Below are 26,613 nucleotides of genomic sequence, written 5' to 3' on the forward strand. Positions count from 1 at the left end.
GTAAGATAACTTGCCATGTTAGTGTGACAGATGCTACTGTCCTTTTAAGAGAAAGGACATGGCTGCACCCAGGGATGGTGCACCTGTTAAGCCATTCTTTCCGATGTGTGGTGGTGGGTAGCAATTAAGCACCCTTTTTTATTTCTTTGGTGTGCTGGGTACTGTACCCTTCCTGCCATAGTGTTTCACGTTGTCCTCCAATCTCGCCACAGTTAGGAAAAGTGATGTTATCATCTCTTCAAGTTTTAACAACAGCATGTTAATATCAAGACCTGTGGATCAATACGTTATATTTTGTGAATCCACATCTCTGCTCTTTTTATTTGGATGAAGGCTTGCATGGAGGTTTCGGTGTTAGGTGGACCACCAATCACCACCTTGCCACATTAGCATCATCGTCATTAGCTGCCTGCTGAGTACCTGTGGTTTACATGCTTGATGTCTAGGGGTTATGGCCATCAGTTTGGGAAATGAAGGTGGAGGAGTTTTACAAATGAAAACAAAAAGGCCTTGTTGACATAGCTCTCCCAAGCTCCTCTTCTGGTCTTAGGAAAACATAGGAGGGCTTACATTATTACCATCACAGAAGCTGTAGCAGATGGATGGAGAAATGGGACATGAATAATAGTTATTGAACTCAGTTGAAGTGATTTTACTTGGAGCGCTCAGCCTTTATTTTGTGAGTATTTTTGTTGGAGAGTGACGGGGCTCTACTGAAGGACTGAACTGGTCTGCTGGGGCACGGCTGTTCCAGCAGCAGCACAACTGAAGCTCTGAGCTTCAAGCTCTGTTGTTGTAACCTGTCTTTCTCCACTCCCTCTCCTTTTTTTTGTTCTGTCCGTCTTTCATTCTCTGTATGACTCTATTCAACAGAAGTCGGGTGGTCTTCACATTATTCTTGAGAATGAATCTGTGTTGAACCTTTTCTGAAACAGCTCCTCTGCTGCTATTTCAGGTTGTTTCCCACAATTAACACATTATTTACCAATAAGCCACCTATGTTATCTCTTAGACACCCCTCAGTGCTTCAGTAAAACACATTTTACTTGTGCACCTCTGCCCCCTTTACTCCAATGAACTCTAAAGTTGGGGTGAAGCTCTTTATCTGGGGGGTTTCTATTTTCCCCAGAGGTTAAGAGGAAAACTTTGAATAATTCAGAAAAATCTCTAAATTCTCATAAAAGAGAAGAACAGAATAATCTCGTAAGAACCAGATATGATATGTGGTCAAAGTGTGAACATGAGTGCGTACACTCTGTGCCTGTTGAATAGCTATGAAAACGAAGGTGATATATCATGCTGTTTAACTAGCTAGTTTAAAAGTCATGGGGCATCATTGAACTGAATGCCTGCAACCAATTGACAAAGTGATACAACTGACATTTTATCATGGTGTATAATCATTTTACCTCGAAAAAATATTATATTATATTTCCCCATCATAGCTACCAGCACCAAGACACCGGGCTGTGGAATAGTTTTCTCATCAGCTCCCTCCTGACAGTTGTCAGGGGCCCAATGCTGTAACTTGATCAAATCCATCTTTTTCAGATGGAAAAATTTCAGAGTTCCTCAGAAGTCAAGGCCAGATAGACTACATCAACGGCAGCATCACTTAATAGTTCCCATCGGAACAACATATTATTTCCCTGTCCTGTTTTGATACATCTCCTTTCATCACTGACTCTTCAGCACCTGTGGTAAAAACGAGTAGCAGTGTCTTAGCAGAGGGGACATTCCAGACGTGTGTAATGCTACTAGTCCCGGATGCTGCTCACTGTGTACTGTCTAACTCAGGGGGAACACAAGGGGGCTGGTGTAGGGGGGGCTGGTGTAGGGGGGAGGCTGGTGTAGGGGGGGGTGGGGGGTGGGGGGTGGGGCGGGGGGTGGGGGTTTGGGTGAGCATTGAGGTCTGTATTTCTGCAGAGATGTGTGTGTAGGGCAGGCCCTCTTTGTTGCCCCAGAACAGACCATGGTTTCCTGGAACAATGCAGCTGATGAGAAGCTCTCCAAGGAAAATATGGGTCTGACATCATGGGTTCTTAAAGTGCACAGCTGAGCCAACACTCTCCTGCTATAATCAGTGCTCAGTGAATTTCCACTGCAGAGTGCAAAGAAGGAGGAAGAGTAGTGAGAATTGTAAGGCTGGGTGTCATCCTGCCCCCACCTCTCCAATGCTAAAATCTGGAGTTGCTGGACGGGGTCTCTACTTGATGGCTCTCACACCCCATTGTGCAACTTACTGTAGCACTGTTAGTCATATGTTGATAAGTAAGGGTCAAGAAGTGGTCTGATTGACTGTTCTTGTGTATAAAGGGAATTGTGAAGCATTTTTCTGTGGATTCTTGATCTCCTGAGACCTCTTCAGCTCTGGCTTGTCCTTGTACTCATTCTCCTTCCTAACATCTTGCTTTCTATCTCTGGTTTACAATAATCATGGTAGCGTAGGTAAGAGTGGACCTTCATTTTGTAACATGTTGCCTTCAATTACAAAGCCTTGTAATTGATTTCAATAACATTTGCAGTGTTATTTAATGTTTATTTCATTTAACCTTACTTTGACCATTCTTGCTCTGATTTAACCCATAGAGTCAAATAACTGTAATTCCATTGGTATTGGCATTATTTGGTCCATGCTAATACACTGTTCAGTTTCCCATCTTCCTTTCAACCATAAGGGAATTAGTTTTGGTTGTTTGGCCAATATTTAACCCTCTACAGAATCATGAGTGGGCATGGATGGGCATATCATATACCTGCCTGCTTGCTCGTTCTTACAGTGAATTAAAGGCATTTAGAGTGCATGTGGGATAAGGGTTTCTTTATGATGGCCATTTAGGGCTACTTTTCCAATCACAACTGAGCATTTGACCAATGATTATGATACCTATGTCCAGAGCCCCTAAGCCAAAGATAATGGAAATTTGTCCAGGTGGGTAGAACAGTGTGACTGAAAGACTAATGGAGTATAAAATAAATGTTCATAGCCTGTGTTAGAAATGAATGAAGAGGATCTGTTTGCCACACAAAACAAAAAGAAGAGAAAACTGAAGCTTGTATTGGAATAAACCACAAGTCCATTCTAAAGTCAATAGGGTATGTAAGTAGTGGGGGAAGAGATTCAATGTCAGGGCTGGGTCCAAAATCTGTGTCCTGAGGTGCACTCAATTCTGTGAGCTAAAAATTAATTGAGAAGCTGTCTCTGTTTCTCTACAATAATTCAGTTGAATGTTAAGCTATAGAATACAAAATTATACCTCATCAATTTGTTTTGTTGTCACATTTGGAAATTCATGAACATAGGTATTTGGTATCGATTTGCAAGCGTCACGATTTTTTAGGTAGCCACAATGGACTGAAGAACTCAGGTCATCCAGCATCAGCAAGCAATTTATCAGGGGTTACTTGAAGATTTATTTGAACTTAATCTGTGTAGCTTGCACACAGCAATTTGACTATCTTGGACTGATAACTGATCCTGTATTAGGAGGTTTGGTGGGGTGAAATACCATCCACGATAGTTGGACCAGACGCCTGCCAGCCCCCTACTCCACATTTCAAACTGTAAGGTCTTGCTGAACGCCAGCCAGGCGGCCAATTTATCAGTGAAAATGACTTGATTGTTCCGCTATATATTCATTAAAAAGTGCTGACAGTAACTGAAAGCTTTGTCCTGTCACTGTGTTCGTCCTCCAAAGACCTGAACATGCAGCTCTACCCTCGGTACACCCACACCAACTCTGTTTTCTTTGGCAGAACATGCCATTTTGTAGGAAGTATCACTTTGTCATGGAGAGTGTGTTTAGTTTCAGACTGGTGAAAAGATTTCCAATCTAATTTATGGGCTGATATACTGTACATCTGACAGTTATCCTCCTTTATAGAATTTGCACATGCTCAGAGACAAGTCTCCTTTGTTCTCATCCAGTAGTCCATGCCTGTATCCACTAGCTTTCTCCTACAGTGTTGTCTCATTGGTAGATAGCAATACCAATAGTGTAATATTATGTAATAGTGCTGATGGTGTGCTTGTAAGATTTGATATAGAATAGAAGCATTTCACTTGGACAATTCGGTTCTATCATCCAGCATCAAGCAGTCAGTAAATAAATGTCCAGTCAGCGTAATAATGTTGACAAGTGGTTTATTCAGCAGGAATGGTGAACAATCTGTCAGTATTTAAACATTTTCCTACAGAAGGCAATCAATCGAGTGCCAGAATAACAGCACTTTAATCAAACTGTTTTTTTTTAATAGTGAGCTTTAAAGTCCTATGACAATACTGTGTTGTACTGAAGAGCTTACTAAAGTAACATTGTGGTTTCCAATTGTAATTAGGAGAATTGTATTCTCTTGGGAAAATATCAATGACTTTTCTCTCATTTAAAACATCAGCCATGTAAATTGTAACACAAATCTATTAAATTATATTTTCATGATTTTACTGGAGGACCAAAGGCAGAGACATTAATCTCAGTCACAAGAGTTTTGATTGTAGTTTTATAAATGTCTGCCTCTAAAGATGCCAAAAAGATATCTCTCAACTTTGCATTCAGCCTCACATAACTGCATCTTCAGCTTTGTTTCAGAGAACAGACTTGTTCATGTCTAAATGAATGACTGAGGTTGTCAACTTAAGCAGCTTTAGCATTGCTGAAAAATGTATGTGATGGAGCTAACTTCAATGAATAGTGATGGCTTATAATTGATTAAAAAGTATTGAATTGGTCAACGGTTTAGTTGACACCGTTCATAGATAGTTTGTAGATAATTACTAAGCTGTATTGAAGCAAGTGAGGCTGTGTTTTAATCAAAAGGTCTTTGGTATCATAGTCTGGTGATATGACTAAGGAGGACAATCATTGGCTGACCACAGCAACAACTCAGCCCTTGTCTAAAACAACATGCATCTTCATTGGTAAAAATGGGAGAGGCATCCATACATAGAATATGTTGATTGGAGTCAAGGGTCAGAAAATTCAGTTAAACTTTACATTGAGCATTTGATCCCAGTTAATGTATGACCAAATACACACCCATTATATGGACACTAGGAATAGCATTTGTTTCATGGTATGATTCACTGTCACTAATCGAGGACATGGATATAATTAAAAATAAAATGACTCTGAATGAATCTCTGCCTTACTCATACTCATACCTACTCATGTGTTTGCAATAGTCAATAACCCGGGCTTTCAGATGAATGAAGTTCATGTACACACATTTCATGACAGACAAAAGTACACTATGACTTATAACACCTTAACATTATTGGAAGATCACAGTTCACAGTACTTTTTGTCAAGTCATTTGGCATAGGGATCCATGTTGAGTAACAACAATAATTTAAAAACAGTAGAAAAAATAGCGTTTACCTTCTTGGGACCACAACATGATATTTTCCATGCATTCACAGATTTCACACAAATACATTTGCTCGCTTACACTACTACCTTATTGAAATAGCTTAAAAATAAAAACACTATTAAATGGTGGCCACAAGGCTGTGCAAAAGGGAAGACCTCCAACAAGAAGCTTTTCCATCTCACGCTTTGTTTTCTTTTTTTCAGCCAAACCCTTGCAAGTAACAAACTACAAAATAGCACCATTAAACAGTGGATAGGATTTTTTAAATACGGTTTTGCTATATGAAACCATCATGTAAAATGATAGAGGAAGAATGCATAGGATAACATAAATGGGAGTATTGGTTGATTATACACAGACAGAGAAGGCAGTGCCAGAGATACGCTGTCTAAACTGGTTACTAGAATGGGACTGGACTATCATCCACATGGAGGATTGTGTAAGCAGCCCTTCCTTGCAGTCCTGGGACAACCACAGGACTTCTCAGAACAGGGTTTTGATGGAGCCAGTGTGTGTGAACCTTGCTCTTAGTAGAAGAGCTCTGATTTATTATACAGTAACATGGTCTGAATGTGAAAAAGAGAAACTGGGATTGAGGATGTGTGACAGCATTTGAAGCCTGAAGATTTTTGTGTATGTGTTTGTGTATATGTGTATATGCATATTTGATTTGAGTGTACTTTGGTTTGGAGGTCATTGACTTCTTGTCTTTCTTTTTTAATAAAAAAAACATGCAGTCCAAATTGTTAGAAAAGTAGCCAAGGTCCCTGTCCCCCTAAGCTAACAAAATGAAAGACTGTAGACCTATTAAAATTAATCATTGATCCTCCTTTTAGTGGCTATTCTTTGGCCTCTCTGTCCTCTGTATTGGCCCCAGGTTTTGACAATACCATGTATTTGACACAGGGAATCTCTTTCTAATCAAACATCTACATTTTAGAATAGCATTATTATTTTAAAGTGTTTTCTCTCAACTTGAAATATGACTTACATGTGACTCTTTCACCTGTGATCAACTTCATGTGGTACTGCATTTTCTTTCTCAATCAAACTATTATTTTCCCTCTGTTAGTCATGTATGATAATGAATCAGATTTAGGCCATCCCTTTTCTAGGAGACCTAAAGCTCTCCTCCGATTTCTTTGACTGTCTAATCGATGAATATTATGTGTGAATATGGGATTCCATCTCTAAACCTTAGTTATTCAGTACCTTAAATTGTGAAACAGTGTCTTCTTCTGACAAATGCATGACACTCCAATAAAATGGAATCACTCTATCAATCTTGAATACAGAAGCTTGATCTTACCTAACATGGCCAAACCTCTCAGTGTAAGATTCAACTCTTCAGAGATCAGGAAATGAGAACATCCCAACGAAGCGACCTCTGTTAGCTGCTCTCCGACTGGTTGTTGCCCCAAAAATGTCAGACCATTCCAGCAGCAATGGAGCACTACTTACACATGGAGGAATAATAAGATCTGGTATGTTTCTCAGCAGCTAAACTAGTCTGTTACATTGATTTGACATAGAGAGTTCATACTTATATGAAATGGTGCAGTGGGTGGGGTGTATTAAATAATCAGGACACCTCTCACATAGCCCAGCACTTAAAATGTCAGGTTTATATCAAACAGAGAGCTTATTGTACCATTTCTCCATTTTGATTTTTTTGTTTTGTTTTACAGTGAACCATTCCATAGGGGTACCAGGTAAGGCCACACCCTTCTCCCCTCCCTATGCACCATCGGCCCGTCTGCGGTCCCCTACATTCTGTAGTTTCTGCCTCCTGTGTTTCCTCGACTTGAGTTTTTCTGATGGACCTCCTAAAGAAAACAAAGAAGAAAACAAATTCAGTTAAGCAATGGAAAAGTAAGAAAACTCTTGGGGTCATAAATCCTTCCCTACTAAATAAATCCTACCCTCTGAAATGTAATGGACAGGTTTTGTACATTCTGCTGCCACATTCCACAAGCCTTGGACTGACGTTGTGTCTGCTGCTATTTCAATGTGTACTGTATGCCTTATTCTTGGACCATGCACATACCAACCTGTTAAAACCAGAGGCTGGGATTTCAGCACATGATGTACAGTAAGAGCAGAATATGCCCTGGGAGGGAGAGTGCCTGCAGGTCTACCACAAAAACCACTTAGTCCTTCTTTACTAATGGAAGAGTACAGAGAAAGTATAACACTGGGACACAGGTTGGAAGCTAGAAATCAAAATCCCTACATCTTGTCCTCACTGTTTCCTATTTTGGGACCAGTTAAAAATTCAGTCTAGCACTTATTGGTTTAGTGATGAGTGTCTCTATTTTAACAGACTCTATATGTTGCACTGGCTTTGTAAAGTGATTGATACACACTTGCATAATCTTCCCTCTCACAAACTCATAGTTGAGAATGTGGGTGTCTCTTCCAACCATATCACAAGTACACCATCAGCCCTTCTTGACACCATCAAGCCACACAAGGGAAAGAATAGGGGGGCGACCCCCTCTACTCTGCATTGTATTGCTTTCTGATGTTTACAACTGACCTTCAAAAGATCTTCCTAGACTACCTGACTTCAGTCACTAGTTCTCTTCCTCACTATTTCCTTAGCGGGCCTTTCAACAAAGGAGCAGGCGTTTACCATGGAATGCAGTGAACTGAACTTCACGACGTAATTCCTCCAAGACTACACCTTTACCACAAGAGTATAAGGTGTAGATTTAAGATGGGAATATATGTGTGATGATAGCTACTTTTGTTGTGTTGACTTTAAATTGTCGTGTCCATCAATGCCAATATGATGGTGTTGCAAGAGGAATCAGGATTAGCATTACTAAGGATATCACCGTGTCTGCGATCTGAACTTTGTTGAGGGATGTTCAAAATTAATAATCAAACTTGTTTGTTTTATTTCATATTTACTTTACTTTATACGTAAATATTATTTTAACCTGTGTGTTCATCATTTTTACATTCTACTTCAGAATATGGCAATTATTATATTGTAGGTATATCTTTACGTAAGGTGGTCCCATACTTAATAAATAACAAAATATTTCATGCAAATGATGTAACAGATCCAAATGATCCAAGTGTTAATCACAAGCATGCTTTAAATATGGCCTATCATGGCCCATTCACACCATGCTGTGGCTTACATCAAGTCCCATCACAAGTTCAGGGAGTGACATACCTTGCAAGAAGGGTGACTACTATGCCCAGATATAGGTTTCTGTGGGGACAATAAAGCAATTTAGATGTGATAGATTTGCTTCCTATTGTGTAACAGGCAGTTTACTGCCCATCAATGGAAGATCAATCTTCTAAAATATTTGAAGGGTACATTCAAATGAATTGCATTTTGAACCAAGTCAACTACTATCATTTTCTGAAGCTGTTGTGGGATATGACATAATGGACCAATGTTAAAGCCTCGCAAGCCACCTCTATGCATTCTTTTTATGCGTCCCTGACTGTTGTCAACTACGACCTTTGTTTTGGTGTATATCGGTTTGGCGCTGTGCTCACCTTCTTGCTTTTAGTCTTGTCTGGGTGCTGTGCTGTCCTACGCTCTGTGCTCTTGTCCACTTTGTGCCCTGGGGTACTAACCTTAGGTGTTCTCGGCATGTCTGTGTGGCGTTGTGCACGGACAGAGCGAGCTGCCTTGTCAGGCTTGGCAGGTGCACAGTACATCTCCAGCCGCCGTAGCTCACAGCTCCGGAAGCAGCACTCGTCCACAATGCCACGGTTATGTGACCGCCGAGCACTGGGCCCATAGCCTGCCGGTTTATCTGGGAAGGAGAGAGAATAGAATAGAATCTATGTCATTATTCTGTCACCGTGCCTCAAAGTGGAACAGAGTAGATAGCAACATCTTGCTGTTTGGGACCTATTGTCAGGATATCCATGTCACTAATGAGTTCAGATTTATTTGCACATACATCAAAAGGAGGCAGTAGAGGTCAATACAAAGGATGACATAACCTCTTAGCACTGGGTCTCCATTTCAGTATGTATGATGTTGCTGAATAAGACAAATTGACAGTGCAAGCCAATTCTATATAGAATTCATTCACAGGACACTGAATTTGGTTATGGGCAGAGTTGTGGTTAAGCGTTTGATACAAACTTCATTTGGGTGGTGTACTTTCTTATATCACATACACAGTGCGTATGCCATCACCCCACCTACATCTACCGCTGCTGTTAGGGTTTTAAATATTCCTCCTGTTACATGTTTCAACTGCACTGATGACCAATACCTTCCGTCTTTTCACCTGATGTGTAGCTTGTATGAGGACAAAAAACAACACACAGACCTCCCTGTACAGGTGCTTTAGAAAAAGCCAATGGGCTTACAGGCAGACATTTAGATGTTGGATGTAGCCCAACTTTTATAGAGCAGGTTTTTCTCCAAGGTCTTATATCTATGAGAATAATTAATCACAAAGCTGTAACAACTTATGGCTTGCAGCCAGGCTCTGGAGCCTGTAATAGCTGAGTGCTAACAGCCAGGTCTTGGGTCTGATTATTCTGATATATGGACAGCGTTAATGACATGGATTTCTTCAGTGTAAAATTTACAGGGTATCACATTGCTCCAAGTGGACCTTTTTTGGCAGATGTTTCCCAGTAAAAGGGGGTCACCGTCACCCAAATGTTGAGAATATCACGTTTGGCCATTTCAGACCTGGTGTCTTTTACCCTGAGGCCCTGCAAGCAAGGCCAAACCTCAAGCCAGGTGGGCCCAATCAGCCCTCAGCAACCAGGCGGGCCCGAATTCCCGCCCCCTGTTGGCTAAGCTTCCACTTTTCATTCACATTTTCATCTGGATATACAGAAAGGCTTCACTTGCTGACTTTCCGGGAGCCAGTCTATCTCTGGATATCACACAGTAGATGGGCACAACACCCAGCTTCATACCGTAGGTGTTCTCGAGGGCCACAAGATGGCCCAAATTACATTCCTTGGAAGTCTGCTGTCCTTCAGTATTGCTTACCATCTTCCCAATCTCAGCACTTCTGTTTTAACCTTTAACCTCCATGTTCCCAGTATGATGGAAGGAGGAGAATGTCACGTTGCACACCTGAATGTCAACAGCTACTTTTCTCCAAAACCCACGTTCTATCAGTGGCCTTTATAAAATATCCCACTCTCCATTTAAAATTCCCACGTCACCCTGGGCAATATAGCCCTGCTAGGCTTTTCCCTGTTACCAAATGAAATAATAATAATTTAATGTGGCATTTACAAGGAGGAAATGCCTTTCCCTCTCAGAGTTAATAGCACTTGGCTCAGAAGCCTGCCAGTGCTGACAAAGTACATTAACTTCTTCTCTTTGCCTGCCTTATCCTGACAATGTTGTTTTGGATAGAGAGGAGGTCCCATTCAGAAAGCCATGCAGCATCTCAGGTCCCTGGGCACAGTGTACCATAGGATGATGGAGGGAACAGAGTGAGAGAGAAGGAAAGGAAGGAGGGAATGAGGGAAGGAGTTGTGCTGTATGTTGTTCAGTAGAGAAGTTATTAAAGTTATCTAGGACTAGTGCTATATCTTACATTTGAAAGTCTAACAAAGAGGTGTCTTATTCTCCCCTCTGGTCTGGATCATGGTTTGAATAATACAGTCTACTATGAATTGCCTTCTTAATCATGGTTCTTGTTGTCTAACAAGCACCTCTGGGAGAGAGACATGACGCTGAGCCTTAGCTTGTGATCTTGCAAGCAGACAGGTTGCTGCAAGCCAGAAGTCGACTGTGCGTAGTTCTTTGGACTGTTTTCCAATTCCTTCAAATAAAGCCTCACAAATTAACATCCGCTATTATTCTCAAAATAGCCCTATAACCCTGCTGAACAAACAGCGGGAGAGGAGAGAAAAATCAGCTGGCACAGTTTTTAACGTGCAGAATAATCAGCTGAAGCAAGTATTAAAAAGCTGAATAATCAGGTTAAATAGTTTCTATGCCGTATTTTGAAGGGATCACTGTAATCCCCATAAACAGAGTTTTTGTCTGTGAGCTGTGGTAAACAAATAGGGAAAACAACCTTTCCTGTCAGGCTGAGCCTCAAAGATGGCCAGTTTAAGGGGGGATCCATTTGGAAAGCCATTGTTTTTTAGTTTGTTCGCTGACATTCAGGTCAGATTAGTGGACACTTCTTTTGTTTGTGTCTCGTAGTAGGCAGTCACGACAGATTAGGGAACAATTTTGTTTTGATGTTGTTTGCTATGATCCACGCCTCCATCATGGGGTGGGGGGAAGGGAGAAGACCTACTCCCTTTTTGTGCCATCTCACAGATATGTATAGTATGTAATGACTCGAGGGACAACTGGTGGTGTAAGGAATAGTGAGTTCCTGCATCATGTCACACTTGATTGACGATTGGCATTTAGATCAATACAAGTAGTGCTAATAATAGGTGCTATGGCTGCTTGAAGAGATGCATGCAAAAATCCACACACATTAACAGACATACTGGGTTAGAGACATGACAGCCTCCCAACTTAGTGACGACATCTCCAACCCAATGCCTCTGATAGTGATAAACATAATCAACAGTTAATATTATTTTTAACAAGTCATTCTTTGCCTGACGGACAAGTGAGAAAAGTCATGGTGAGGTCGACCCGCCATCTGGCTACTTGGGAAGTTGAGTCAGTGTCTCTGCTGGAGACATAGCAAGCATTCCTCAAAGGAGTAGCGCTGGAAAGAGACTGCTGGATTCCCCCCTTCCAGAGTGGCACAGCAAGGATCGCAGTTTTAAGGCCTCGCCGTGGTCAATAAAAAACGGTGGATTCTTGGTCAGTGCAGCGCACTGCCTGCAGAGTGTCAGGGAGTTTATGGCTGGACTGGGACTACGAAAACTGCTATAGACCTGGAAACTAGCTCTTTATCACTGGTACCACAAAGCGTTTATAGCCAAACTAAATTTTTCTTCTCATTTTCAACTGAGCTTCGTCTTCTTTTGTTACGCAATTAAACCGGAGTATTGAAAGGCACAGGCCTACATGATCTGTCTCTAAGTAGTGAGCCACACTCCCGGGGGACAGGACATGCAAGATGCCGCTGATGTTTCTACAGAGAATGACATGACAAGTACTTGGCAAGCTCTGAGTAGACAGATTTGAACATTTTACCAGGGTCTAGCTTACATTTGCTGGCCTCATTGCAGGTCAGAGATAGGGTTATAGGTATATGGATGGATAAATGTAAAGCTATATGACATATAAATTGAGTGACATTTAAATTGAGTTATTAAGGTTAAGTATGATGTACATTGCAGCACCCCAGGAGTACTCAAAACACCTTGAGCCTGAATGCAGAGGCTCCATGCCTGTTCTTTTCATGTGGTGCCTCTTTGTTCAGCTGAGTAGTAATTCAGACAGGGTCAGAGTTTTTATTTCATCCCTCGTTGGAAAACGACACCTTTTTTTCCGTGATGAAGTGGACACAGGAGGCCTTTCTTTAATGCTGAGTGCCTTCCGCTGTGTGTTCAGGTCCAGAGTAAAACTGGGCGTAGGGCGGGGGGGGGCATCCTGATCATCCTGTAATCCCTGTAATCCCCTGCTGCTCAAGGACAAGGCCTAGCTGTGTGTGTGTGTGTGTGCGTGCGTGCATGTAGCTGATGTGCTGTTTACACGTTCTAACACTCTTGGCTCCAGCTGCTTCAAGTATAACAGAAGGAGACAAAGGCTAAGAAAGTCTCATCTATGCTTGCTTAAAAGCAATTTACTACCCACCTCTTCATTCCTTGTTCATTTCACATCCTGCTGGTAGAGGATGACACAGCCCTAAAATAAATGCCTTGAGGCATTTATAAAACATTTTTATATCATAAATCTTCTCTTTGTCTGAGATTGGGTATGTATCCCAGGATGCATTTCAGCAGGAAATTGATGTCACTTTAGGGCAATGAAGACAATGTCCCTGGCCAAGAGACCCCAGTATATAATTCATGGAATGCCTATCTACATATCCTCTTCCACGCAACTCATGATTCTGCCTGCTAAGGCATTACAAACACAACTGAAGATTTCTAGGTCAGGCTAATAATTGGAAAAACTGACTATAGTTATGTATTTTTTTCCCTCTTTTTGGAGACCACACTACATAAAAAAAGGTAGATATATATAAAAATACAAAATTTCCACCGAGTAGTATTTCACATTCTTGTCAGGGTAATGAAATCTGAAGTCTTGAAATGCAAGTGCAGCTACTTTACAAGTGACACGAGGTAAGGTGGATTGGCACTGACTCTCACCACAGAGAGCCCAGTGTCACTGCAACACCCTCTGACGACACATCATCACCCTGGGGTTTGCCAAGTTCAACATAGGCAGACTGGAGGGTAAGAGTTCAGGCTGGGCCCAGCTGTCACACTCCCCAGTGCTGAACCAAAATGGATTCTCCAGATATCTCACCTAAAGAGTCATCGTTTTGGATGTGTTTCCATCTGACAGCAGGAGAGAGGCCTATTTTCCACAACCAGCACCCTGGTACACATAGCTCATCGTCTTCTTGAAAAAGGATAGTGTGCAAGAAATGCCCTCCTTTCTGAAACACAAGCGACTGTGGCATTGATGGATGGACAATTTGCAGTTCTGTGACTGCTCAGTATAGGGTAATGCCGTCAAGGCCCAAACCTCCATGAACTCATTTACAGAGTCACAGAACAGGTCAGTTGAGGTCTGGGGATTTAGAGGGCAAACAGGTTAGTTCCTTTGCCATTGTCCAGCATTCAGTTCATCAACCACACGTTGAGTGGCGGCCTACTGTTAAACATTTATATATAGACTATGTGATATTAAAAAAACTATAAAAGAGAAAAAAGAATCAATTTAATACTCCCATTCCATATTAAATCCATTCAGTCTCACCTCATCAAATCACTCTGACACCATCACACCTCATCAAAATCTTTACACATCTTAAATATTTCATTACCTTTACACAAAGTCATCACTCATGTTACGTGCGTCTATGTTCTCAACTGTCACCCTTTTATAGAACAAACAGTCAGTGGTATAAAATGTGATTGACAAGAAGATGGACATGTCTGTGCACATTGCTGCACAATGGGAAGATGATAGCTGTCCACATAAAAACACCACAGTTGTTCAGCATTTGAGAACTGGTAAGTGTGGGCTTGACATAGGCTACAGTGTTTGCTAGTGCCAAGTCAGCACATGATGCCAGAGAACCCACTCTGGGTCTGTAGTTCCAGTTCTCCCAAAGAGGGGAACCAGGGTATGCAGCAGCATTGCTATCATTGAGGGAGAGCACACAGCACCTTGCATCAGCAGCTCCATTTTAGTCATCTTGCTCTGGCTTTTGTGTCTCTAATGGAAACAAAAGATTTAAATCCTGGATTCTTATTGTGGGGTTTTCTTTGGATAGCTGTGCTCTCTCTCTCTCTCTCTCCCCCCTCCCCCCCGCCCCCCCCCCCCCCTCTCTCTCTCTCTCTTTCTCTCTCTCTCTCTCTCTCTCTCTCTGTGGAAAGAAGTTCACTGCAACATGGAGTTTTTCCCTCCTCTTTCTTATAGATATGGAGCCAAATTCCACTTAGTCCTTTTCTTCTTGGAAGGAGCTGCGATTTGCCATGAGAAAAATATACTATATTCCTGTTAAGCATCATTCTGCACGTCATTTACCTCTCTGTTACACCCATACTATCTCATTTCTGCGTCAAGAACTGGGCACCATGCCATACTATATTGAAATAGGTCGTAAGCACATTCCAATCAGTATTTAAGACAACTAAGCTTGGATATATACTGCTGTCTTCTCTGATAATATAATTTGAATTGTTTAATAGGAGTTAAGAAACCAAGACAGAACCCGCGAGAAGCGGGGGGGGGGGTCTATATCAGAAAGTAAAGGAAACATGAAGAATATGCTCTTTATTTATTCATGAGGTGCGCATAAAAGCAATGGGATAGAAGCCGCTATCCTTTATTAATAAGTAAAAGATGCACTTACTGAAATAAAAGCCTCTGTCTCCACATACAAACTGCAGCGTGTCGACCAGCTCCGCCCCACACAGGGTCTCTGGCCCTGCCCCTGTTGCCGCCGGAATCAGGGCTACGACGCACAGCAGTAGTGAGAGGGTGTGGGTACAGGAGATACAGCACATCGCACACTGCGCACAATGGGAAGAATGAAGCATTTAGTTGGTTAGAACGACGGCGTAGCAGGTTGGTCACATGGCATCTAAAGATAATTCCACATTCAAAACCAAAGTAGTTTAAAGGCTGTACGCTACCTTATACAGCCTAGCACTAACAGATGCCAAACCGAAGGTGAGGGAACAGGTGTCAATACGCCAGGACAAATTGTGACAACGTATGGGCCAAACTAAATAAGACTTCAATAAAAACATATTTGCGTGTCACTAGCTATGCCTCCGTTTGGGCGAAAAAATATTAGTTGTATCTTAAATCATCCATCGTGTAAATAAAAGCCTTCGTTTAAAGGATGCGCTGTGACCGGCACGCGCCCTGTCTTGAGTAGAGGGATGCATTTCAGTTCGGACCATGCAGTCACACTTTGCCCACAGTCTCGTCCAAGATAGTTGACTAAAGGCTACTTGCCATAACATCTGATATTGGATAATACCTGGACTCAGCATCAACATGCGCAACAAAAATGATTTGTGCCAAATTCTGTCTTTGAAATTGTTCATTAGCACACTGACAGCAATATTGTAACGCGCTTTACTAGCTCTTAGTTTTAGCACAAAAAACTATGGTTTATGAGCCCCGGATCTTGCCTATCCAAATATGAGATGGAAAACGGCTATCCCGCCAAACCCAGCAGAGGAAGCTAAGTGGGCCAAATATACATAATAAAGAGAATAAACACAGGATCCATCTACATCAAGCTCTTACCACATAGTCTCCGTTCCCAAATAGCGCTTTTAAGACTTTTTAAGTCATCCCCTTTAAAGTTTTTTTTTTTTTAATTATTGGTCATTATCAGAATCAATGCAGAGTCAGGAGAAATACACTGAAAGTTGAGTAACGCTGCATAAGGGTTTATGATTATGAAAACGACACCGGAGCGCACTGCGCAAACATAATGATGATTCTGGAAAAGCATTCATATCCAAGGAGTGTGCTAACTCATGCACGTAGATAGTCTATCAGGAGATCCCCAGAAAGTCAATTAAAGTAGAGGGGGGGAATTCCTATATTTCTATTTGAAAACAATTGGGGATGCTCTCCAGCGCATGCATTTAAATACATTTATTTTTCCTGATCAATTCTGAAAAGCATTAATGCGTAACATTTTTACAGTATCAAATCCTAAATCATAGGCAATACTAGAACGAATATTTTTATTGATTTGTAATATTAATCTGAACATAAATCCGGTTACTTTCTGCAAAAATGTAATAACTGAATGACCAAAGTGACAATCTGGTGTCAAATTAAATCAGATAAGTTACCTTGAAGACATCACATAAATGCCACTTGGAGGAATGACCGCTAGACATCCCCACGGGTCTCCGCACGACAAAGCCCAGCAAAAATGAACTTGTTTGAAGTCATTAAAAACAGCGAGAAAGAGGATGAGATGCAGGCAATGTCACATCTCAATATTCCGACTTTGTTCCATTGCGCAGGCTCGTTTTGGAGAAGTGAGATTTAGCGAACAGGAGACGGATTTAGAGAGAAAATCCCTCACATTTATCTACATTACACAGACATTTTCAACAGGAAACAGCTGGGGCAGCATTTGCCTTCTCCTCGTTCTAAGTTATTCATTAAGGATTTTGGGCACATATTCAAATAACGTCATTTCTCTTTTTCTTAGAACGGGATTGAATTTTGATCTCTTTAAGACTTGGTTGGTAGTTCAAGTCAAGATCAAGCACCACAGTTCCACCCGCGCCATCAAAAACTGTTGGGTGAAGAAATCTGAATTAATTGTTGAAGGTTTTGAAAATAGCATTATTTTGTTCACTGCGCGCCCGTGCGTAATTTGGGGTGCTTTCGCCATGAAATGCCTTGCATTCATATTAATTCACCTGTAACCTTCCAATATCCAAATTAAACAGTTATAAATGAATTAATGTTTTCATTGTGATTAATCGTTGTCCTCATTAGAATAAGATAACCCACAAATCAAAATGGATGAACAGATACACCACTTTATTCATTGCTTCATGCTTTATATAGACTATGCTAATATCTCTCGGCAATATGACACCTCGACTTGAACTTAATTCCATTTAATCAGACTTTATCAGACTCATTTTAAGACTGACACTGTGACTTGACAGCCCACAAATGGAACCACAATGTGGACTTCAGATATATAAGACAATACATTTTGCATTACTTTGAAGATTCATTGTATTGCAAATATGCTTCCAGCTAGGGGCAGTATGTTTTGAAGACCACTGCATAATTGTGCCAGGGCTTAAGGAGAGTTCATTTTAGCAAACAAAGAAGAAACAACAATGATTCAGTGACTAAACAGGAGATCAGTGCTGACCCAATCATGAAGAAGGACATCATCACATAGCTAAGACACAGTTATAAGTGCACTGCACAAACAAGGTCAGATCTACATTGAACCAAATATGTTACTTGTAAGGAAACATCTAAAGTAGTAGCACTAATGTCAAAGCGCACAGGTTAGTTGTTTATTGGACAGAGCAACTTAATTGATTTATTCATTCATGTCCAATTGAAAAATTGTTTTATAAATTGAATCACTTCAAATAATGTCACACAGAAGCATGTGAAACAGTCTTTTTTTGTTACCTATGACTAATAGCAGTGCAATAATTCCTTGGTTTCAAGCCCAGATAACTAAGAACATGTCCTCACCCCATTTCAAATCCTCTTGTCTGCTAGGGTTGAATATGTAGCTTACAGTTCTAAGGAGATTGGGTTCATTCTGAAGCCGGTCACTGCATAACCTTAGTGGCTCTCTCTCTTTCAAACATTTGACATCATAATCTCTGACTTGCTGACTGGCACAGAAGAGGCAGGATGTGCTCTCTATGTCTCTATTTCAAGTCCCAGGTGGATTGTTTCACTGTCAGGAGCATGGAATATGATGATGCTCTTCTGATGAAAGACAGAGCCGCTTTGAAAACCAGAGGGTGACCTTGATAGAATCAGGGTTAGAGTCCCTGATGCAAGGAAAAGAAAGCTCTGGCATTTTATAGTTTAAATATAATGTCTTAAAATGTGTTAGACCTTGACCCTTGGTCTTTTGTTGGAGAAAGTTGTCAATGATATCAGTGTATTATCACAGTGGTGGGTGTTGCTGTCGTCACTGCTGCTGTACTATTGATGGAACTCTCTGCTGATGCATTGTGCTGACCTTCCCTCTTCTCCCCCTCTAATATGCAGCACTCAGGGCTGTCTCCTTGCCAGCCCCCTCTTCCCCCTCCCTTCTCTCTCCCTTATTCCCTCTTTCTCCTGCTCTCTCTCTTTCTGTTTCTCTCTCTTTCTTTGCCCTCTCTATCTTGCTCTCTCTCTCTTTGTCTGTCTGTCCAAACCACTCCCTCCTCCCCCCCACACACACCCCCTAGGCACCACCCACCCCAGTGAACTCATTGACCAGCTAAAGGCTTGTTTTCACTCCCAGGGCTTCCAGGGGAAAAGGAAGGGCTGACAGCATCCTCTGTCTGGCCCAACCTCCCAAACATGCCCATGTCAGGCCAGAGGTGAGGACAATGGAGTAGCATACTAATCAATGTGAAGAGAGGAGAGAGATTCAGCACTGAAAGTTCCTGAAAGAGAGCTATTTTACACACAGCGTCAAAGGCATTCACCACTGTGTGTACAAAAGTGTAAGCGAGTGGAGAGGTGTGTAGAGAGCAGAACTGGTACCCAGGAAGGAGGGGACTTCAGGCAAGAAATGTGTCTGGGTACACAGAGGAGTTCACCCGAGGACACATATATACAGTCCACTTCTATCAAGACTTCATATTCCTCCTCCCACTGATTACATTAATTTCTCTCACTCTGATTAGTTGGAGTTATGAAACCACAATATCTGTTGCATAAAAATATAAAACAAGGTTAAATATTGCATGCTAGGGAGAGAGGGAATTATGTGAGGGTTTTTTCCTACAGTCCACCTTTTTACAGTTTTAACAGTTTTCTGTTAAATTAAAGAGTGCAGTATTGATGTCTTTTTAAGGTGCTTTTGCAGGGACTTATCCTATTGGTCAACATGGAAAAAGTTAAGTGTGTCATAGCTTAGGCGGAAAAGGGAATGCCTCTTCTGATACTACACGTTGCCATGGCAACATGTAGGGGTAAGCGTGTTTTAGTGGAAAAGGAAATAAATTCCACGATGGTGCCTGTTGGTGATGACATTCCTAATTCAAATACAGTTCTATGATAGTTTAACTTTCTGTGTCTGATTGATGAACTCATTAGATTCTAGGAAAATGCAGAGTTAGCCAAGTGTCTGAAGGTTATTATCACTATCTTTTTTAACCAAAGTGGTTTAGTGTGTAGACACAAGCATTTGTATGAGCACAAAACATATGTTTAAACTTTCCAAAGACAAATGGACACATGTATGGAGGTAGTAAACAATGCCATTACACCACATTTTACAACCCTGGCTTCATCAATTCCCATAGTGACAATGAATGACAAAAAAACAACCCATGCTTGAAAAGCCATTTCAGAAGAATTTAATCATTATCATCATCATCATCAGCATGGTAATTATTCAAGAGCAGAGCAATGGGGATGTGTGAATCATGTATGAGAGCTCTGACAGAGCAGCTTATTCCCCACACTGGGAGGAAGAGAGGGTTATTCGGGGGTAACAATCTACTGCTTGCTGCCTGGTTGGCGGAGGATAGTGGGCGTGGTACTCCTTTGCCCGCTCCCTGGCACCGACCATGTCAAGGAGAAAGGGGTTTGCCAGGCCTCAATTATGGGGGAGTCATCCAGGACACACTGAAACAATTACAGCTCCATATAAATCAATATGCTGCTAGTTTAAAAGAACAGTGATCCGCTCCCAACACTATCTGAGTAGGGTCTGACTCAGGTCAACTTTGATTCTCTAACATGATAGCTTTGTTGATGAAAGTGGGGCACAACTTTGTGTTGCTGGTTCTGAGCAATGTTGAGTTGGCATGAGTTGGGCTTTTAGAATTGTTTATGATCAATGTATCAACAAACTGAAACATTCAGTGATCAGGTTAAAGTGACTGGGCTTTGGGTGGATTCAGATTGAGAAAAATATGTTTGTTTTTTTTAGTTCATAAAGAGGTCATCGTTAAAAACAGCAGATTTTGGTTTCTTCGCGTCAGTTTAGTCTTTAGAATGGTATATTATTGATATTTAGTCTCCAGATATGTATGGTCCTTTGCACTTTGTAATTTTGCGGGTTTCCTTTCCCCAAAAAAACAGAACATAATAACCAATTGATTGATTGAGTCCCTTGCTTGAGTTTTTTCTCCAATTTGATTTAACTTGTGCAAAATGAATGCTAACACATTGACATTCTATAGAATCTGAGAAACTCATTTAGATAGGCTACGTAGCCTATCATGTACATTATGTGGAACTCTGTGTATCTACTAACAACAACGCCACGATAAAAACCTTCTGAAAGAGCGGTCCGAAACGCCCTCATGCAGGCACTCTCGGAACAGCAGTCTCATCCTTCTCAACCTTACGACATTTTGACCACTTCTACTCTACTGCCACCTTGTGTTTAGTTTGAGAAATTCATCAAATGCGAATGCGGAAAATAACAGAGCACCTCATTGGCTCGTGAACCCGGAAAAGGAGAGAGTCTGTGTCTGACGTGTACATTTGGTCACAGTGTAGTCACATGAAACATCCCTTTGGAGAGCTATTTGTTTTTATCTATAAGCTATATACACAAGTTGTTTTTACATCTAAAACATCTAGCCAATAGACTGACTGAGATTAAACATGGACGAAGACGGACTACCTATTGTGGGATCTGGAATCGATTTGACTAAGGTTAGTCCTTGCGAATTAATAAACTAAAACTAAGACACATAAGGTATGCACGATTTGTAAATCAGGGTAACTACAATGCACGGAGTTTCCATGTACAGAATCGCTCCAAAAGCAAAACTCCTGCCGTGGTGGTTACCCTATGCTCTAAATTTAAACAGGCTACTTTAAACCGTGGAAGTTCAGTCCATTATAGGCTAACGGTAATCATAAACGGGGACACATATCTTGCTTATCAGACATGTTGTCTTTTTCTTACTAAATGTGTTTGACTGAATACTTACCCAACTTACATTATATTCCATCCAGGTCCCAGCAATTCAGCAGAGGAGAGTCGTTGCCTATCTCAACCAGTTTATTGTCCACACAGTCCGATTCCTCAATCGCTTTTCGGTTGTTTGTGAAGAGGTAGGCCTATGTTCACTCAGCTCAGCATGTTCTCCGTGGCCTCTTTCTGTTTTCTTGGACATTAGCCTACTGAGAGATACAATGTTCCTCTCCTCCCTGTATAGAAACTTGCCAACATTTCACTTCGGATACAGCAGATTGAAACAACCCTCAGTATTTTGGAAGCAAAGGTGGGTCACCCAGCCTGAAGAAAAATATTCATTTCATAGGGTTTCTGATGGCGAGTTAAGGAGGCTTGTGTACTAACAGAAGTGTATTATATCGGTAAACATAGCTATCCTCTATCCCTGGGTTGGAAGATGTCAGAGTGGATGGGGTTGGTCAACAGCAAACGACAGAGGCCAATGGTCTAGTACCTGTTCTAAATGAAGTTCAGATACCTTCATCTCTACCGGTAGTACCAGCAGAGGTATTTTCTTTTTCAGTTACACACTCCCATACACAAAACCTCTCACATAGGTATGTAAGATGAATGTCCTGTGTCCCAGATCTCTCAGAATGTCCCAGAACCTGCTCAGGAACAGAAAGGTGAATTGGCAGAGAATGTAGTCACTGTGGCCAAGGACCAACGGTATGCCCGTTATCTGAAAATGGTACAAGTGGTAAGTCCTTGAGAACCTACTCAATCTGAATCGAAAATTATTTAATGTAAAAAAAAAAGATAACAAAACTTTCTTTGACAGGGTGTCCCAGTTATGGCAATAAAGAACAAGATGGTTTTGGAAGGACTGGATCCCAACCTTCTCGAGTGAGTCGACTCGCACATTTTATGTACTTTTTTACTTAAATTTGTAGGAATGTGATATTTAAAGGCAGACCTTTTTTGGACCCTTTTCACTTTTCTTTCCTTCCTTATCATTGCAGCACACCAGATGCACCTGTGCCTGACAGTGGTAAGAAAAACACAGCGGAGCCAGATGATGATGGCTCTGGCAGCGAATCATCTTTCAGCGACTGATCTCTCCATATCGCCATGACACCCCTCTATGGACCGCCCCTCCCTGGTCATTAATGATCCAGGACTTTGCACTGTGCTGTGCATGCATGGCAGGATGTTTGTGTTCCTAACTGGAAGGACTGCAGAAAGGAATGTCCAGTCCCATCAGTTTCATGCCTGAATCATTTGAAGGAAACCTTGAGACGCACAAAAAGGCAGATTATTAAGTAGCTGCATCAGCAAAGATTGAGTGAGATTTTCAAATGATACAGCTCCAATGTTCGGGTAATTGGGGTTGTGGAGTTTTTATTGACAGGAATCTTATAGTGAGACAAAACAGAATCACATAGCAATCATTTACCATTCATTAAGATGCATTGGGCAAATGTGCCTGCTTATAAAAACATTCCAATCCCACAATAAGTTGTTTAACAGCCACATACATTGATTTTTTTGTAGTGTGTCTGTACTGAATGCTTTTGTGTGTTTGTGTAAGAGAGAATTAAAGCCTGTGTTAATATTTTGAAAATGGTACTGTCTTACACTACCACTGCTACTGTATGAGGAATTTCATGTTAAACAGTAGGTGACTAATGTTATCCAGTGAGACACTGAAATGTATAACTTATTGTGGCTTGGCTGTCAAGAATACTTTAACATGGTTGCACTGTTGGGTAAATGTATCAAACTATACACCACTATTTGCAAAGTGAATCAATGATATTGTGAAAGTTACATAAACATATTTCATTGAAAATAATGATCTAACCTTGTGTGACCAGATATGCTAGCAAGCCAGCAAGCCTTGGATCTTTAGTTACATTGGCAGACCTGATATGCGGCCAAGTGTCATGACAAAAAATATGATTTTAAAAATGTAAATGAAAGCATCAGCAAATGTGTATGTATGGCCACAGCTGAATTGGTTTCAAATGATTATGAGTGTCTTAAGGCAGTCAGAAAAACTGGAAAGCACTTTGTTTACAAATGTAGGCCTATTGACATTATTGTATTAAGCAATGTTTTAAATAAATATTAACACATTTTACACTGGAGTGCATTTTATTTTTCTATTTTATATGTAAACTCATAACTACAAGCTTTTGTCAGCAAGTACTGTAGCACCAAATTATGAAATACAATGATGTCCATTTTCTTTTAAATTTTATTATTGGTTGTAGCTGAACAGTAAATTATGGTCTCTGTTGACAAGTCCACTTGATCTTGTGATTACCTGCCACAAAACTGACCTACCCTTACTTGCCACAATGATCATGTGTTTGCTTTATCATTAACTTGGCTGTAGGTAAGAGGAAGTGGGCTGTTTCAGACAGCTTGAAGTTCTACTTTACTACAAACAATAGAAGTACATTTCGATCAATAAGCGGTTCATGTATTAAGAGTAAGCTCTGGTCAGTTTTGATTGCTGACCATGCCTTAGCTCATCAGGAATTGTCAGTCATACAGTATTACAGTAATACTGTGCCAATCTCAGAATGTTTATCAGTTTCAAGGTAAGACACTATGCACATGGATTCATGGATTAGTAAAATACATTTTGTAATAAAATACAGTAACTTTTGATTAGAATGTGATGTGAAAAAGTTGTCAGTTCAAATGATTAATATGAATATTCCACAAACTCTGTCCTAATTTTTAATGTAAACATCTGCAAGAAAAAAAGAGAAAAAAGTGAAAACTCACCCAATATTTAATTATCCAATATTAATACCCAATATGTCTTTCATTATGACAAAGCAATCACTTGAAACTCACTTTGAAATCCTGAATGTATGTGAAGAAGAAGAAGACAAAACTGAAGGCCACAATCCACTCACTCGCCGCACTCACAAGATGGAAAACAAAGTCCTGGAATGATATAGACAAAGTGACAAAGGGTAATAGTAACAGACTCCTTAGAGACTACCCTTGAAGGACTGAATAAATATGTGTTAATACTACACCTTGTCCCCTGTGTTTCTGTGCAGACTGGTTTGTGTCACAAAACCAGCGCAAATTATCGCTGGATGACAGTTAAGAACATAAAGTAGGCCTATGTAATGTAATTTAGAAATCATGTTTGATTATTTATTGTTATACATATATAATGTCATTATTTATTATTATTTCCAAGGATACTCGGGAAAGCCGCCAGGAAGGCAATGGTGGCAATAGCCACACGTGTGCAGAAAAGGGTTGTGGAGCATCCATAGGGGTGAGCACAATATGAAATAACAGACTGCAGTATGGTGTACACCACACCACACACAAAGAATAGCAGAGCTCCTGCATCATGAACTACTGTTACCGTGGTTTCCTGAAAAGACAAATCACACAGCAGAGGGGTCATTCACAAGCTGCTAACATCATTTTCGTGGACAATTTTTATCGTTAAAAATTGAGAAAACATTTCTTCTTTCAAGGAGGCAAAATCCTTACTCAATGAAACTTGCCTGAAAAGTGGCAACAAAACTCATCCCCAGACAAGACAGCATTCCTATCCAGAGAGCAGTCTTATTCAGACATGGGGACACACCATTTGTCCTCTCACTTAGTTTCTCCACAAACTTGTACCTGGCATACATGGTGACCATACCTGTAGGTCATTTAGCATGGTGCATTAAGTCTTAAATACACATTATGTGGTTCATATTTTATGTTTAGAACAGTTTGCATGGATTTGATAAATATTTAAATTGTAAGTATTCTTACAATGCAACTGGTTTTAACATCTGATGCTAACTATAGTAACATGTCACACCCCTCTCATGATTAACTGTAAGTTTCTGCTTTCAGTTTCTGAAAAAGGGGAAGAGTGACAAACGTTTTGCCATGGGAAACCCAAAAGTTTATTGGCCAGTAATAACTTTCCATCACATTTTCCTTTTCTCTTTCTTTCTTTTCACCTGTAAATGAAGTGATTGCTGTCATCAAGCCAAAAATGCAGCTCTCCGGTGGGTTGGCTCCAGTATCACTTTTAGAGGGAAAATGTCAGGTGTTAGCAGTGGGGTACATAATTAATTGCAATTTGTGGTATTTTGTCAAATACATTTTTAAGGCACGGGCATTGTCTGAAGGCCTTAAGTAAACATTAACCCTCTTGAAAGAATTTGACAAAGAGGCCATCTAAGGACACGGTTGTAGTTGTAGGCTGCAGCTCGCAGGCTGGATTCCTGCCTATTACATTTACATTTAGTCATTTAGCAGTCATTCTATTACAAATACTACAGAAAACGAAACTGATTCAAAGGAACGTAGGAATGTGTTTTACGTTCATTTGTAAAACCTGAAAACGTCAGTTATATATATCCGAAATACAATTGTTGATATAAAAAATTCATTGGTTAAATGACAAAATGGCTTGCCATACAGCTAACTCAAAATCAAAACAATTCTGCCTTCTCTTAAAGCAAGAATTCACAATTTTCAGAAAAACAAAGTTGGCTATAAACGATGACATAGGCAAATATCTCAGATTGAAAATGATAAACCGGGAAAAAATAGTTTTGCCTACTTACCTAATGTATGGAAATAATACATCAACATCTCGTTTAAACAATGCTATTACATATGAAACGATAAAAGTGCTTGAGGACGAGATGACCAAAAATGATGGCCAAAAGCACATTCCTTCCATAAACCAAAGCATGTCGATACATACAGAAAAGTTAAATTTACAGCTGGAAACTCGCGAAGATTAAATAGTTAGTGGTATTATTAACCAACACCTACAGTTATTCAGTGTTTTTTACAATTTGTATTATTTAGCGACATGTCTTACAGAAACAGCTATCTCTGCACACGTTTGTGTACAAGCAAGAATAAGTAAGCTACTTCCTTTCAATTGTAACATCTTCCTCAATCGTAATTTTGCGTATTTCATTCATGTTGTGCTCTCTCTCTCTCTCTCTCTCTCTCTCTCTCTCTC

At 40.6% G+C, this 26,613-nt stretch overlaps 3 protein-coding genes across 4 annotated transcripts; 1 reads left to right on the plus strand and 2 right to left on the minus strand.

The window, feature by feature from the left end:
- Nucleotides 1-4,133: 4,133 nt before the first annotated feature.
- igf1 (insulin-like growth factor 1) lies at nt 4,134-17,109 on the minus strand. Of its 2 annotated transcripts, XM_062482726.1 has the most exons (5): nt 16,810-17,109; nt 15,342-15,501; nt 8,893-9,155; nt 8,558-8,596; nt 4,134-7,196 (listed from the first exon to the last, which is right to left on the minus strand). In XM_062482726.1, the coding sequence occupies exons 1-5, from the start codon at nt 16,855-16,857 to the stop codon at nt 7,137-7,139; spliced, it is 570 nt and encodes a 189-aa protein (XP_062338710.1). In that variant the 5' UTR covers nt 16,858-17,109; the 3' UTR covers nt 4,134-7,136. The 2 variants fall into 2 exon arrangements, with proteins under 2 accessions (XP_062338710.1, XP_062338711.1); XM_062482727.1 differs by lacking the exon at nt 8,558-8,596.
- A 4,043-nt stretch (nt 17,110-21,152) lies between these two features.
- washc3 (WASH complex subunit 3) lies at nt 21,153-22,786 on the plus strand. Its single transcript, XM_062483288.1, has 7 exons — nt 21,153-21,343; nt 21,650-21,748; nt 21,853-21,918; nt 22,023-22,157; nt 22,237-22,350; nt 22,432-22,496; nt 22,613-22,786. The coding sequence occupies exons 1-7, from the start codon at nt 21,293-21,295 to the stop codon at nt 22,704-22,706; spliced, it is 624 nt and encodes a 207-aa protein (XP_062339272.1). The 5' UTR covers nt 21,153-21,292; the 3' UTR covers nt 22,707-22,786.
- A 274-nt stretch (nt 22,787-23,060) lies between these two features.
- Nucleotides 23,061-26,611, minus strand: dram1 (DNA-damage regulated autophagy modulator 1). Its single transcript, XM_062483287.1, has 7 exons — nt 26,204-26,611; nt 25,592-25,659; nt 25,139-25,281; nt 24,825-25,002; nt 24,650-24,708; nt 24,462-24,554; nt 23,061-24,354 (listed from the first exon to the last, which is right to left on the minus strand). Exons 1-7 carry the CDS (start codon nt 26,332-26,334, stop codon nt 24,307-24,309), a joined length of 720 nt encoding a protein of 239 aa, XP_062339271.1. The 5' UTR covers nt 26,335-26,611; the 3' UTR covers nt 23,061-24,306.
- Between the last annotated feature and the right edge of the window lie 2 nt (nt 26,612-26,613).

This window comes from Osmerus eperlanus, chromosome 17, assembly GCF_963692335.1.
Source record: "Osmerus eperlanus chromosome 17, fOsmEpe2.1, whole genome shotgun sequence".
NCBI lineage: Eukaryota > Metazoa > Chordata > Actinopteri > Osmeriformes > Osmeridae > Osmerus > Osmerus eperlanus.